At 37.4% G+C, this 13,038-nt stretch overlaps 1 protein-coding gene across 15 annotated transcripts in view; it reads left to right on the top strand.

Annotated features, from left to right (window-relative positions):
* Kif1b (kinesin family member 1B) overlaps positions 1-13,038 on the top strand; it is a 132,390-nt gene that overhangs the window by 38,792 nt on the left and 80,560 nt on the right. For 6 of the 15 annotated variants that reach the window (XM_051173986.1, XM_051173992.1, XM_051173981.1 and 3 more), the window contains exons 6-14: positions 2,842-3,020; positions 3,578-3,689; positions 6,497-6,574; positions 7,728-7,793; positions 8,688-8,705; positions 10,312-10,387; positions 10,722-10,800; positions 11,544-11,686; positions 12,644-12,685. In XM_051173986.1, coding sequence (XP_051029943.1) covers positions 2,842-3,020; positions 3,578-3,689; positions 6,497-6,574; positions 7,728-7,793; positions 8,688-8,705; positions 10,312-10,387; positions 10,722-10,800; positions 11,544-11,686; positions 12,644-12,685 — 793 coding nt within the window. The remainder of the gene's footprint in view (positions 1-2,841; positions 3,021-3,577; positions 3,690-6,496; positions 6,575-7,727; positions 7,794-8,687; positions 8,706-10,311; positions 10,388-10,721; positions 10,801-11,543; positions 11,687-12,643; positions 12,686-13,038) is intronic. The other 9 variants (XM_051173988.1, XM_051173984.1, XM_051173990.1 and 6 more) reach the window with 3 other exon arrangements.

Below are 13,038 nucleotides of genomic sequence, written 5' to 3'. Positions count from 1 at the left end.
TATACAAGACAAGCACTCTACTTACTTAGCTACTTTACCAGACTATTTAACATTTTTAAAACTATGCTCCATTTATTTGTGATGTGTATGTGTGATCAGAGCACTACTTGCAGAAGTTCATTTTCTCCTTCCCACATGTTAGACCCAAGGGTAGAACACAGGTTGTTGGGTTTGACAGTAAGCTCCTTTCCTTGATGAGCTAGCTTGCTGTCTGCCAACTCTGTGTTACATTCTCTCTTTGTAGTGCTAAGTTAAACCTAAGGTTTTATACATGCGAGGCTATACCACAGAACCACATTCCTAGGCTTTTAGCTTGATACCTTTTTGGTTATGTTTCGGCCTTCAGTTTTGAAATCCTTGCTCAGGGTTTGCCGTCTTGGTGCCTTGACCATTACAGCTAATATTAGAACTTGAGTGTAGCTCGGCACCCCTGATTGACCTTGCTTTGTTCTGTTTTTCTTTCCTACAGTATATTCATCTAGTTCCAACATACTTCATAGGTTACTTCTTGTTTGTTTGTTTGTTTTTCTAGACAGCGTTTCTGTCTGTAAGCCTGGCTGTTCTGGAACTCACTCTGTAGACCAAACTAGCCTTGAATTCAGATCTACCTGCCTCTGTCTCCCAGGTGCTGGGATTAAAGGGGTACACCACCACCACCTGGCTAATTTTCTAAGAAGAGAAATATTTACCTTCTGGAGTTTCAATATAGTGTATAGAAATTTAAGTATACAAGGATGATTAAAGTATAGGGGCTGGAGAGATGGCTGGTCTGAGCTGTGTGGTGATGTGCTGTCAGAGAGAACCTTGGAACCCTGTTGTTTGACTTTCATCACTAATCAGTTACTTCACTTTCAGACTTGTTCATTTTCAAAATTTTATTACTTTAAAATGCTATATAAAAAAAGCATTCGTCACTTGGTGGTGATGGCGCACACCTTTAATCCCAGCACTTGGAGGCAGAGGCAGGTGAATGAATCTCTGTAAGTTTGCCGCCAGGCTGGTTTACAGAGCTAGTTCTAGGACAGGCTCCAAAGCTACACAGAGAAACCCTGTCTTGAAAAACCAAAAAAAAGTGCATGTCAGGATGAACGAAAAAGATTCTATTTTAGGTACTCTGAAAATGTAGAATTGAAATTGTAAGAGTTGATATTGTATGCTCAAAAAGCTATGGTGCATGGGCCTAGAGAGATGACTTAGCGGTTAAGAGCACTTGCTGCTCATCCAGAGGACCCTGGTTCAGTTCCCAGCACCCACATGTCAGCTCACAACTGTCTGTAATGCCAAGATCTGACACCCTCATACAGATATTCATGCAGGCAAAATACCAGTGAACATAAAATAAAAATAAATTATTATTATTAAAAAAAAAAAAAAGCTGTGGTGCAGAAGAGTCTTCTTTCTAGGAAGGCATGACTTGGCATGTTGTGATGACTTACCATACTTTAGATCCATGTGTTTAAAGTCTGAAGTTATAGCTTTGTCAGGGACAGGCTGGGGCTGAGGATGTAACTTAGCATTAGAATGCTTGCTTCTCTTGGAGAAGGCTCTGGGCTCTTATCTCCAGCACTGTAGGTGGTGAGGGATGCGGAATCAAAGTTAGACTTCTTAAAATTTCTGAGTCTGATTTATTTAATTGATCTCTGGTTACATCTATTTTCCTACAAATGACAGAATTTCATTCTTCTTATGACTGAAAACTCTACTGCAGAACCCATGTAAATACTTGGTAGGTGGACCTCTTGGAAGTCAGAGGCAGAGCCAGGGAGGTTCGCAAGGAAGCTAGCTAGCAGGACTAGCCGTATCAAGGAGCTTTAGTTTTGAGAAATAGCTTAAGTTAAAGTACTTAGTGTGAAGGAGCCAAGAGTGGTGTGAACGTGGAATCTAGCTCCGAGCAGTCAGGAGTAGTCTGTTCTCTGGTACCTCCTGCCAACAAGCTTCATGCCAGTGGGAGACTCCATCTCAAAAAAAAAAAAAAAAAAAAAAAAAAAAAAAAAGTTAATGGTTTCTGAAGGACACCCAAGATAAGATTTATTTCTAGCCTTCACATGCATGTCCACAAGATCATACACCTGCCACCACCACCACCACCACCACCAAATGGATTAGTCATTGGTCTCTTTTGTTTTCTGTGTCTATGTCTGAATATTTTTGGGTTTTTTGGTTTAGGATTTTTTTTTTTTTTTGAGATAGGGTTTCTCTGTACTTTATTACTGATGAAAATATTAATTTCCAGGCTCTTAGAATAACCTCACTTTAAGGCTCAATATTGACAGTAATATGCATTCTTTTATTTGTTTATTTTATTTTACATTCCAACCATATTTATAAAGTATTTATAAAGTACCAATAAAGCTGGGTGAGATGGTACATCCCTGTAATCTCAGCAATAGAAGGCTGAGGCAGGAGGATTGGAAATTTGAGGCCCAGTTTAGCTACAATATTCTGATTTAAAGCAGGGTGTGGGCACTCATAAAGTTCTTCTAGAAATATAAGTTTTGCCTAAGACAAATAGCCAGTATGGTACCTGTTTGTCTTCTTTTCCTTCTCAAGAAAAGACTACTTCTGACCCATGTAGCCTGATATCCACAATACTGTTAGTAGAAAAAAGGGCCCAGGACCATGGTGTTCTGACCTATAATTGTACAACTTTTTATAACTTTTTAAAATGAGACAGCATCTCCCTGTTTTAGTTCAGGCTGACCGTGAGTGCATGATCCTTCTGTCTCTGCCTCCTGCATCCTGAATCTTCAGGTCTGTATCGTATGATTATCTTTGAAAAAGTGTCTAGTGTGTATATATCTTTTCCATATCCTTTAATTTACTCTAATAAAATGTTCCTAGGTGAGCTACATGGAAATTTACTGTGAGAGAGTACGAGATTTGCTGAATCCCAAAAACAAGGGTAATTTGCGTGTGCGTGAACACCCGCTTCTTGGACCCTATGTGGAGGATCTGTCCAAGCTGGCAGTCACTTCATACACTGACATTGCTGACCTCATGGATGCTGGGAACAAAGCCAGGTATGGTAGGAAACAGACTAATGACTGAGTCCTTTGGCATATTTTGAGGTCCTTTTTTTCCAGTGTAAGGACTGAAGCCACATTTGTAGCTATGAATGTTGCTTTAGTTGTAGAGTCCTTTGAGTCTTTGGCTATGCTGGAGTGGTATAGCTTCAGCATATTAAGTAGCTCTTTTCATTAAAATGGTGATTATTGAAACAGGTCAGAACCTTTGTTGAGTTAACTCGTAGGTATCGATTAAGTCATGGTAAAATGTTAGCTGTAATGTCTAGATGAGGCTGTGGTAGTAATTGATTCTGGAATAAATGAGCTCCTAATATAGAATAAAAATTAAATGCTCTAGTGATTACTAAAGGGATAGCTGGAGTATGAAAAGTGCCTTTTGAGTTGTGAGCTGACTTGATGGGCTCACAAATAAGACAGAATTCAGAGCAATTGAATGAGTAGGTTTAAGACTGTTGTTTGTGATCGTTATGTATGTTGTATAGAGCCCACTATCCATTTTAACTCTCAAGGAAGAATTCTCTTGTCAAACCATCACCTTTGCATTTATTTAGGACGGTGGCAGCTACCAACATGAATGAAACAAGTAGCCGTTCCCACGCTGTGTTTACCATTGTTTTCACCCAGAAGAAATGTGACGCCGAGACTAACCTGTCCACTGAGAAGGTACGAGGGCTTTGATCTCTTGTCACGAAGAGATTTTGTGAGGAAAATTTTGAGAAATCCCTCTGCTACCCTCTACATTTTTTGGACAGGATAAGTGTTGTTCTTTTACTTACTAGAGGTGGTTTTTAATTTCTACTTAACCATTTACCCCACACCAGTTTTAAGTGTGGGTCTTACTGGAACTGAAAGATAGAAAGAAAACACAGTTAAAAAATAATTTAAAACTTTGGGTCTGATAGTTTGCTCATTTTATGCAGGACAGTTTTAAGTAGTTCTTTCCAGGGGGAAAAGAAATTCTAGACAGGACAGCAATAATCTTCATTGATAAAGTTATTGCAGTGATGCCTGCAGGTAATTAGGCATGCAAAATATGCTTCATTCCTGGGAAATAACTTGATACAACTCTGATATTGTTTAAGTACCTTTGCCTGTTTGTTTGCTTCTGTTCCTGAGAATCTATTACTCAGAGCCTACTACATAGTAGGCAGACACTCTACTACTGAGCTATCCCTAGCCCTTTGTTTTCCTTTGTAGTTGTCTGTTTTGTTTTTCTGGTCCTGAGGATCAAGCATGTTAGGCAAGCTCTCCCAACCACCACTGAGTTTTTCTTTTTTTTAAAATAGTTTATTTAACCTTATTTTATGTGCATTGGTATAAAGGTGTCAGATCCCTTGTAACTGAAGTTACAGACAGTTGTGAGCTGCTATGTGGATGCTGGGAATTGAACCCTGGTCCTCTGGAAGAGCAGTTAGTGCTCTTAACCGCTGAGCCATCTCTCCAGCCCCGCCCCCCTGATTTTAAATTTCTCATTTTGTTAGTGGTTAAATACTGTAGAGCATGGAATGAAATTGCTTACATTGAGTCATAGCTTTGCTACATTTTAGTAGAGCAAACTACCTTAACTTCCTTATGCCTCTGATTTCTCCTCTGTAACAACTTCAGATGGTTGTTAAAAGGATTAAGTATTAATGTAGATTAAATGAATATAATAGTGTCTAGCTCCAAGTAGCCACTCAGTATTTGTTAGTTTTGTTGTTGTAATTAATAAACATATATATGATGATACTACTTAAGCTCTTAAATGGCATTCAGCTGTATTTTCTTTGTTTGGGGGTAGGATAAGTAGGGTGTTAGGAATTGAACATAGAGCTCACTCACCGTAGATAAGTGCTCCACCCTTGTGCTGTATTCATGGTGTTGCAAACCTGAATCTAGATTTATTGTACTGGTACTTAGAAAGGATTCTCTGCCCTTTGCCCTGTAAAGTAAATGCTCTCTGATAGTGTTGTTACTAAAAGCTGGAGTCATTTTATGCTTAACGACTGATTTTTGTTTCATTCTAATTAGACCCAGGGTCTTTTGTATTCCAAACAAGTGTTCTGCCATTGAGCCTGCATCTTCTAGATTCTTTTCTCTAAACCGTCCTGAGTGTTTTTGAACAATTTTATTATAAAGATGTATAATAACCTACACACATTCAAAATATAATATTTGACCTCCTTTAGGTTTTTTTTCTTTTTTTCTTTTTTTTTTTTTTTTTTTTTTTGAGACGGACTATGTAGCCTGACCACCTCACTCTGTAGACCAGGCTAGCCTTGAACTTACAGAGAGCCACCTGCCTCTGCCTCCTGAGTGCTGGGATTAAAGGTGTGAACTACCCCTGCCTGACAAAATTGACCATTTTTGACGAATGCTTATATATGTGAAATAGTCAGTACGCTGAGAATTTCTGTTGCTCTACAAAGTTGCCTCATGATTCTGTGGTATTTCTCTGTCTCCTCTTCAGCATCATCCAGGAAGTTCTTAATATGCTTCTTGTCAGTATAGATTAGTTTTTATTTATGTATACAAGATGCAGTGTATACTTCATTTTTGGAAAATTTCTTTTGCTTATAATGATTTTGAGGTTCATTTGTGTTTTTATGTTGAAAGTTGGTTCCTTTTCATTGCTAGCAAATATTTCATTATTTAATTCAACTGACCCTAGGAACATTTGTGTACATGTTGTGTGGAGATTTGTTTCTTGTTTTTCTGAGCACTTGTTTATTCCAGTTTGACCTTGAACTCACTTAGCTCCATGATCTTCTTGCTTCATCCTCACAAGTGTTGGGATTACAGGTTATAGACACCACGCACAGCTGGCAATTTGATATTTATCCTTTTTATTGGCAAATACTTAATAGTAGAACTGAGTCTTGTGTCAGATGTTTAGCTTCTTGTTTGGGGTTTTTGTTTGTTTTGTTTTGTCTTTTGAGGAAGGGTCTTTCAACTATATAGTCCTGGCTGTCCTGGAACTTGCCATGTAGACCAGGCTGGCCTGTCTCTGTCTCTGTATGCTAGGATTAAAGGCATACTTAGCTTATTAAGAAACAGCTAAACAGTTTTCAGAACAATTATTGCCACTAGAAGTATATGAGAGCTCCAGTTGTTCAATGCTCCATGTTTCATATGCCAATTTAATAGATTTCGTGTGTGTATGCACATGTGTGTACATATAGAGGGAGGTCAATGTGTTTTGAGACATGCCTCAGTATGTATCTCTGGCTGCCCTGGAACTCGACTGGCCTGGAATTCACAGAAATCCACCTGTCTCTGCTTCCTGGGTACAGGGACTACTCCTATTTTTTTTTTTTTTTTTTTTTTTTTTTTTTTTTTTGTTAAGTCTTGAATTTGTTATCACTGTCTGAGCTCATGGATGTTCCTTCTGCCTTTGCCTCTGCCTCCTGAGTATGGGGATCACAACCATATACTACCAAACCTAGCTATCTTGCTTATTTTTAATTTCCATGTTACTGCTCTTTACTTAGGTCAGTAAAATCAGCTTGGTGGATCTAGCAGGAAGTGAACGAGCTGATTCAACTGGTGCCAAAGGAACTCGATTAAAGGTATGTATGTATTTTAGCAAAATGGTCTAGTTAATCAGTGTTCATAACATGGATTTATAAACTGGCTATGGGCCAAAAACAGTTACTGCCTAGTTTTACAAATAAAATTCTGTTGAGAGATAGCTGTAACTTTTAATTTATATATTTTTTTATGGTGGTATTTACTATTTTGATACAGGTTCTCGCATAGTCCAGGCTGACCTTGAAGTTAATATATAGCTAGGATGAGCTTGAACTCTCTGACTTCCTGCTTCCATCAGGTGCTAAGATTATGTGTGTGTGCCACCATGTCTCCTTCATGTGGTGCTAGAGATCGGATAGCACCTGGTACTCCGTGTGTGTTAGTCAGGCACACTGCCAGTTGAGCTGTATCTCTAGTCCACCATAGACTATGTGAGCTACAAAACCTAGTTTTTAGATTTAGTTTTTAATGAAAGGTTTCTAATTATTAATCGATAAGTTCAATGAAATGATAAGTTAAGACAACAAAATAATTCGGGAAGAGTTTATGATTAAGAGTGAGAGTTGTATTATATTTTGAGAAATGGGCAAAATTTGACTAAGTGGAAGAGACAGTATAATGGGAATAGGATATATAAGATACAGCTGTAAGAACAAGTGTGGACTTCGATGGAGATATTGTTTAATAAGGACAGGCCTTTCATGTTGGTGAGTTGTGAGAGGATGGCTTGCTCCTGTAAGATTTTGTGCCAGGCAGTGGTGGCTCACGCCTTTGATCCTAGCACTCGGGAGGCAGAAGCAGGCGGATCTCAGTGAGTTTGAGGTCAGCCTGGCCTACAGAGCAAGTTATAGGACCGACTCCAAAGCTACAGAGAAATCCTGTCTCAAAACAACAACAACAAAAAAAACCGAAACAAAACCAAACAAAATAAGATTTCACAGCACAAGCATCTTGAAGGCAGAAAGGTTTGGGAGGTGGGTGTGTGGTCTCAGCATATTACCAAGTGGGCAAAGGAAAGACCAAAGGCTAAAGGTGTCTGTAGAACTTATGTCTTAAGCAGCTATGAGGGGCTAAGGAGATGGCTCCTTTGGGAGTACAGGAGAAGCAGATATGCTCAGCTTATAGCAGTATGTGGTGTGTGGTAGTAGAAATTCTCTGTTGTAATTCTTTCATGTTTGATGTTTCTTTTAGGAAGGTGCAAATATTAATAAGTCTCTTACAACTTTGGGCAAAGTCATTTCAGCCTTGGCAGAGGTGGTGAGTTTTCCATTCACTCTAAGAGGAGATGTCTACTCAGCAAGTGAACTTGCTGACACATATGCTTCTTTATGAAGGTGGTACTGTTTTTGGCCTTTTTAGTGGTTTTTAAAATCTTTTCAGGTAGGACTAGAGTGTAATATAGCTTTGTGCTGAAAGTAGAAGAAAACAACTGTTCCTATGTAATGCTAGAGCAAAGATATAAAACTTGATCATTTTTTTGAGCCTTATTTCATACCTCACAATAACCAAATATATTTTTGGAGTAGTTTGAATCATGTGGCTTTGGAGAATGATGTCAGTTTAGAAGCCAATAATATATATATTTTAAAAGTATAGTCATGTATCATTTAATTAGATGAATGCATTCTTAGAAATACACCATTAGATGATCTTGTCTTGTAATAAGTAGAAAGAATATATTAAAACAATGGGGGAAATAGTACAGTGATATATAAGTGAGTCTCAATCACCAAATGCCATGTATTGAAAATAATTATATGTACTTGTATGTTCTATATGACTGTCAATATAGTGGGTTTGTTTCCACTAACATTTCTACAAACAGTGCATTGTGCTCCCACCTGAAGACAGCAACAACATTGTAATTTTTCAATTCCATCACCGCAGAGACCACCTCTGTGGTGCATACATAAATTAAAAAGTGTTTTTTGCAACAGTGGCACAGTAAAGCTAAAACAAATTTTGCGTAACCTTTATTATTTAAGTTTAAAACCCAAAATAGTTCTTGTATGCACTAATTTAGATTTAAATGGGTCATTTAAATCACTTAGAATTTAATCTCTTCTTGTCTCTAGAAAGTACTCTGATTTCCATTTATTCTAGAGGCTCATCCTGTGTTCTTTTCTCTCCTTTAAATGCTTTCAATTGTAGGATAACTGCACCAGCAAGGTATGGGAGGATCGGTCACACTGAAGTACTAAATGAACAAACAGCTCTATGCTTTTCACATTTTTAGAGACAGACAGGGCATAAGTTAGAATAGAACCTTCAAAAAGGGTTTGTTGCTTTTTTTTTTTTTTTTTTTTTTTTCCTGGCACTGGAATTCAGAATGATTGTTTAAGAGTGGTTGTTAATCAGGAGATTTCACACTTGGAGAAGGAATAGAGTAAAGGAACAAGAGAAAATTTGAGGGAGCTTTAACATTGTGTTGTGATGTTTGCTCCAGTAATCTGTAAGAATGTCTCTTAACAGTTCTGTAAACTGCTCAGAAGAGAATAAGTTACATTTTCTTGTAGTCCTATTCTAAAGCATAGCAAACAAATAAGATAAAATAAGATTATATATTATTACTATATCTATATCCTGCTTTATCTTTCTTATTACCCACCATAGACATTTATGAATAATTTAAGATATCTTTTCCTATTATTTGTTTATACATAGGTGAAGTAAAGGCTGTAGAATCAATTTAAACTTTAAAAATTTTTTTCAAGTATTTTCTTTATTTTTATTGTATGTGTACCAGTGTTTGCCTGTAGGTATGTATGTGACCACATACATGCCTGGTGCCTGTGGAAGCCAGAAGAGAGCATGGGGTTCCCTGGGAAAAAAAATTTTTTTTTTTAAGATTGTTATTTATTTATTTATTATGTATACAGTGTCCTGCCTGCATGCCAGAAGGAGGCACTAGATCTCATTATAGATTGTTGTAAGCCACCATGTGGTTGCTGGGAACTGAACTCAGGACCTCTGAGCAGCCAGTGCTCTTAATCTCTGAGCCTTCTCTCCAGCCCCCAATTTAAAATTTTAACTGAAGCTAGAAAAGATTTTTTTTAATCTTTCTTTACCCAGTAGTATATAATTTTCTCTTTCTTATATTTCTGTACAAATACTTTAAGAATTATATAAGATCAGAGTAGAAGCAATATTTGCATTTAGTATTCATGTGCTTGATTTGTTTTTCCACTTTTTGGATCTTGCTGTAAAAGATTTTCTTTATTATTGTTTTGGGGGCTGCATGTGCTATGGTACATGTGCAGATGTCTGAGGACAACTTTTGGGAGTCGGCTCTCTCCTTTTGGGAGAGAGTTCTAACTAGTGCGTTAAGTCTCATTGGTTATAGGAAATACTGGGTTTGTTTTAAAATATCAGCAGGTCTAGTGATGTGGGTAGGATATTAGATAATAGTACTATATTGTTAAATTTACTTAATTTGTTCCTTGCAAACAGCATATCTGCTGAAGTATTTAGACCTTGTGCTTGATGTTTACTCAAGTGGTTTGGTAATGACAAAATAATGTAAAAGCTACGAAGTGAGTCTACCATATACATTGTAATACTACTTCCTTGACTTTGTGTTATAGAGAGTTTTAAAATGAAATGTTAAAAGAAATTATTTTGCATGTGCTTTTTGAAGAATTGATTTGTGAGAAAAACATTTCAATCTTGATGGAATTCCATTACAGTTTGGTTATTTCAGAATTTGACGCTGATTTGCTTTTCATGTGAATTTTCCCCTATAATATTGCTAAAATTCTTCTCTTCTCTTTAATAGAGTAAAAAGAAGAAGAAAACTGATTTTATTCCCTACAGAGATTCTGTTCTCACTTGGCTCCTTCGAGAAAACCTAGGTATGTTGACCACTAGTCCGTGATAACTTCGTGGTTGTCATTTTAAAGCCGTTTAGTGATGGTGTGTTATGGCTTGTTTTACCCCATATCTGCTTTGGAGAAGAGTCATCTCTCAGTATGCGTCGTAACTCACTTGAGTGCTTCTTGTCTCTTTCTGGCTTGCTTTTGGTTTTCCCCAGTTGGGGAAAGATTGTCAGCTCAAGCCTTGTCAGGACAAACAAAGAAATGAAAAAAAAAAAAAAAATTGTTCGCTTTTGATTCAAGTTTAGGGTCAGTAAATAAAATTCTCCTTTTAAAAAGAGTGTGATTTGAGATACTCAATTCCTTTTCTTAGGTGGCAACTCTCGGACTGCAATGGTTGCTGCTCTGAGCCCAGCAGACATCAACTATGATGAAACCTTGAGCACCCTGAGGTACTGTGCTTTGGCCTCAGTGACTGTTTAGTGTCTTCCATGGATCTTCTTACATGTTGAGAGCTGACATGTGACCTTTTTTTCTCATAATGAGGGGAAAATGACTTTGTTATAATGGAGTTTACTTCTGTGGCTCCCAGATTTATTGGGATAAATTAAGAGCTTTTTGTTTGTTTGAGACGGGATTTCTCTGTACTGTTTTGGAGCCTGTCCTGGAACTAGCTCTGTAGACCAGGCTATCCTCAAACTCAGAGAGATCTGCCTTTCTCTGCCTCCTGAGTGCTGGGATCAAAGGCATGCGTCACCAACTCTTGATAGTCTTCATTTCTGTTAATAGAAGTGTTCCCTTCTATGGACAGTCTATAGATTTGTTCAAGTTTTAAAACAATGTAAAACATAATTAGTACATGTAGCACTGAAAACATGCCAGCAAAATACTCATTGAGATTTTCAATGTAGAATATTTTAATCTGAAACTGTCTTTCCTTCTCCCATTAAAGATGTTGTTAATAGAGCAAAAGAGCACTACATAGAGTGCTCTCTGGTATTTATTTCTGTTGTGATCTTAGCCAAATCACCTAAGTTCTGAGCCTGTGTCCCCTCTGTAAAGTGCTATGAAGCCTCATACAAATAACTTACTTGTTAAGGCTCTTCAAATGTTTGCTTTAGAAGCAAATGGTATGTTATTTATGAGAAGTCAGCCTCTGAGAAATGTCAAGGATTCATTTTCTTTCCATATCTAGATATGCAGATCGTGCAAAGCAAATTAAATGCAATGCTGTTATCAATGAGGACCCTAATGCCAAGCTGGTTCGGGAGTTGAAGGAGGAAGTGACCCGTCTGAAGGACCTTCTTCGTGCTCAGGGGCTGGGAGATATTATTGATAGTAAGTGAATAAGGGTTACACAGACTCACTTTCCTCTCCTGATTCTTATACTTAAAACAAGCTTAGGGCTGGGTGTAGTGGGCACTGGGGAGGCAGAGGCAGGCTGAGCTCTGTGAGTTCAAGGCCAGCCTGGTCTACCTGCTGAACTGCAGGCCAGCCAGAACTACACAGTGAGGCCCTTCCTCAAATAAGTAAAGTAAGCTTAGGTTTTAGAGACTTGATAAAACTAAACGGTAGTAAAAATGGTTTTAAGAGTTTTTTTCCTTAAAAAATGCCAGTGAAATTATATAATCTCAAAATTTCTTTAGGTAGCATGTGCCCCAAATCCAAGACTATTTTAATGTTAAATTTACTTTGAAAAATTAACCACTTCAAGTATTACTTGGACGCTCTTATTCCCTGGATTAGTGTAGTAGTAATAATGCGTGTGTAAGAATTCATCATTCCAATCTACTTTCAGATGAGATTTACCTTTGAATGACTCACTCTTGTTCTCTACTGAAAAGAGGAAAAGTCTAATTCTTGTCAAGTTCAAGAACTAGACTTCCAGAAAGTTCTGTTGTACAATGTGCTTTTAAAACCTTAGTCATGTCTCTATATAGTATGCATTACAACTTTTCCTAAGTTCTGGTCGTCCATTATTTCCTAGCATGTGCCCCAAATCCAAGATTTTTTAATGTTAAGTAAAATAGTCGTCAGATAGAATATGGGTTTATTTAATAAAGCATATTTTTATTTTTAATGTAAAGTGTTATATACTTTGAATATAGCAGGTTCAAACCTCCTCCAGCTTACTGCTTATTGATTGAAGTCTGGATTTTAATATAATTTCTGAAATGATAATATATATTACTGAATATTCATTTTCTTAGCTTCCCAAATGCCACATCCCACTCTATGTCACTACTCAATCTGAACTTTGACCCTTCTTGTATTTTCCCTCTTGCTTATCTTTAGTTGACCCATTGATCGATGATTACTCTGGAAGTGGAGGCAAATGTGTGTATATATGTATTGGTTATTTCCTGTACGCTGACATGCTGATTGGCCCTTGCTGGGTCAGCCTTACAATGAGCTTTGCATGCCAGCAGCCCTAACAGGGAAATCCCAGACAGAGTGTGATGTAAAGTCAAATTCTCTTGTTTTTACCCTTCTCCATTTAGCAAAACAACAGTGAATTTTAATTTATGCCTTGACTGAAGTTGAGAGGTGTAAGAATTTGAGTCTTCCCCTTAGTCTTCAGTGTTTCTGCCCATATAATGAAATCAAATTCAAACTCACAGTTGATAAGGCTAGTGATGATATCAGCTCCCATTTATTGAATGTCTATAACATACCTGGCCCTGTTCTAG

Source organism: Phodopus roborovskii, unplaced genomic scaffold, assembly GCF_943737965.1.
Source record: "Phodopus roborovskii unplaced genomic scaffold, PHOROB, whole genome shotgun sequence".
In the NCBI taxonomy this organism is placed as follows: domain Eukaryota; kingdom Metazoa; phylum Chordata; class Mammalia; order Rodentia; family Cricetidae; genus Phodopus; species Phodopus roborovskii.
The sequence above is the reverse complement of the archived record's forward strand: the minus strand, read 5'-3'. Positions and strand labels throughout refer to the sequence as shown.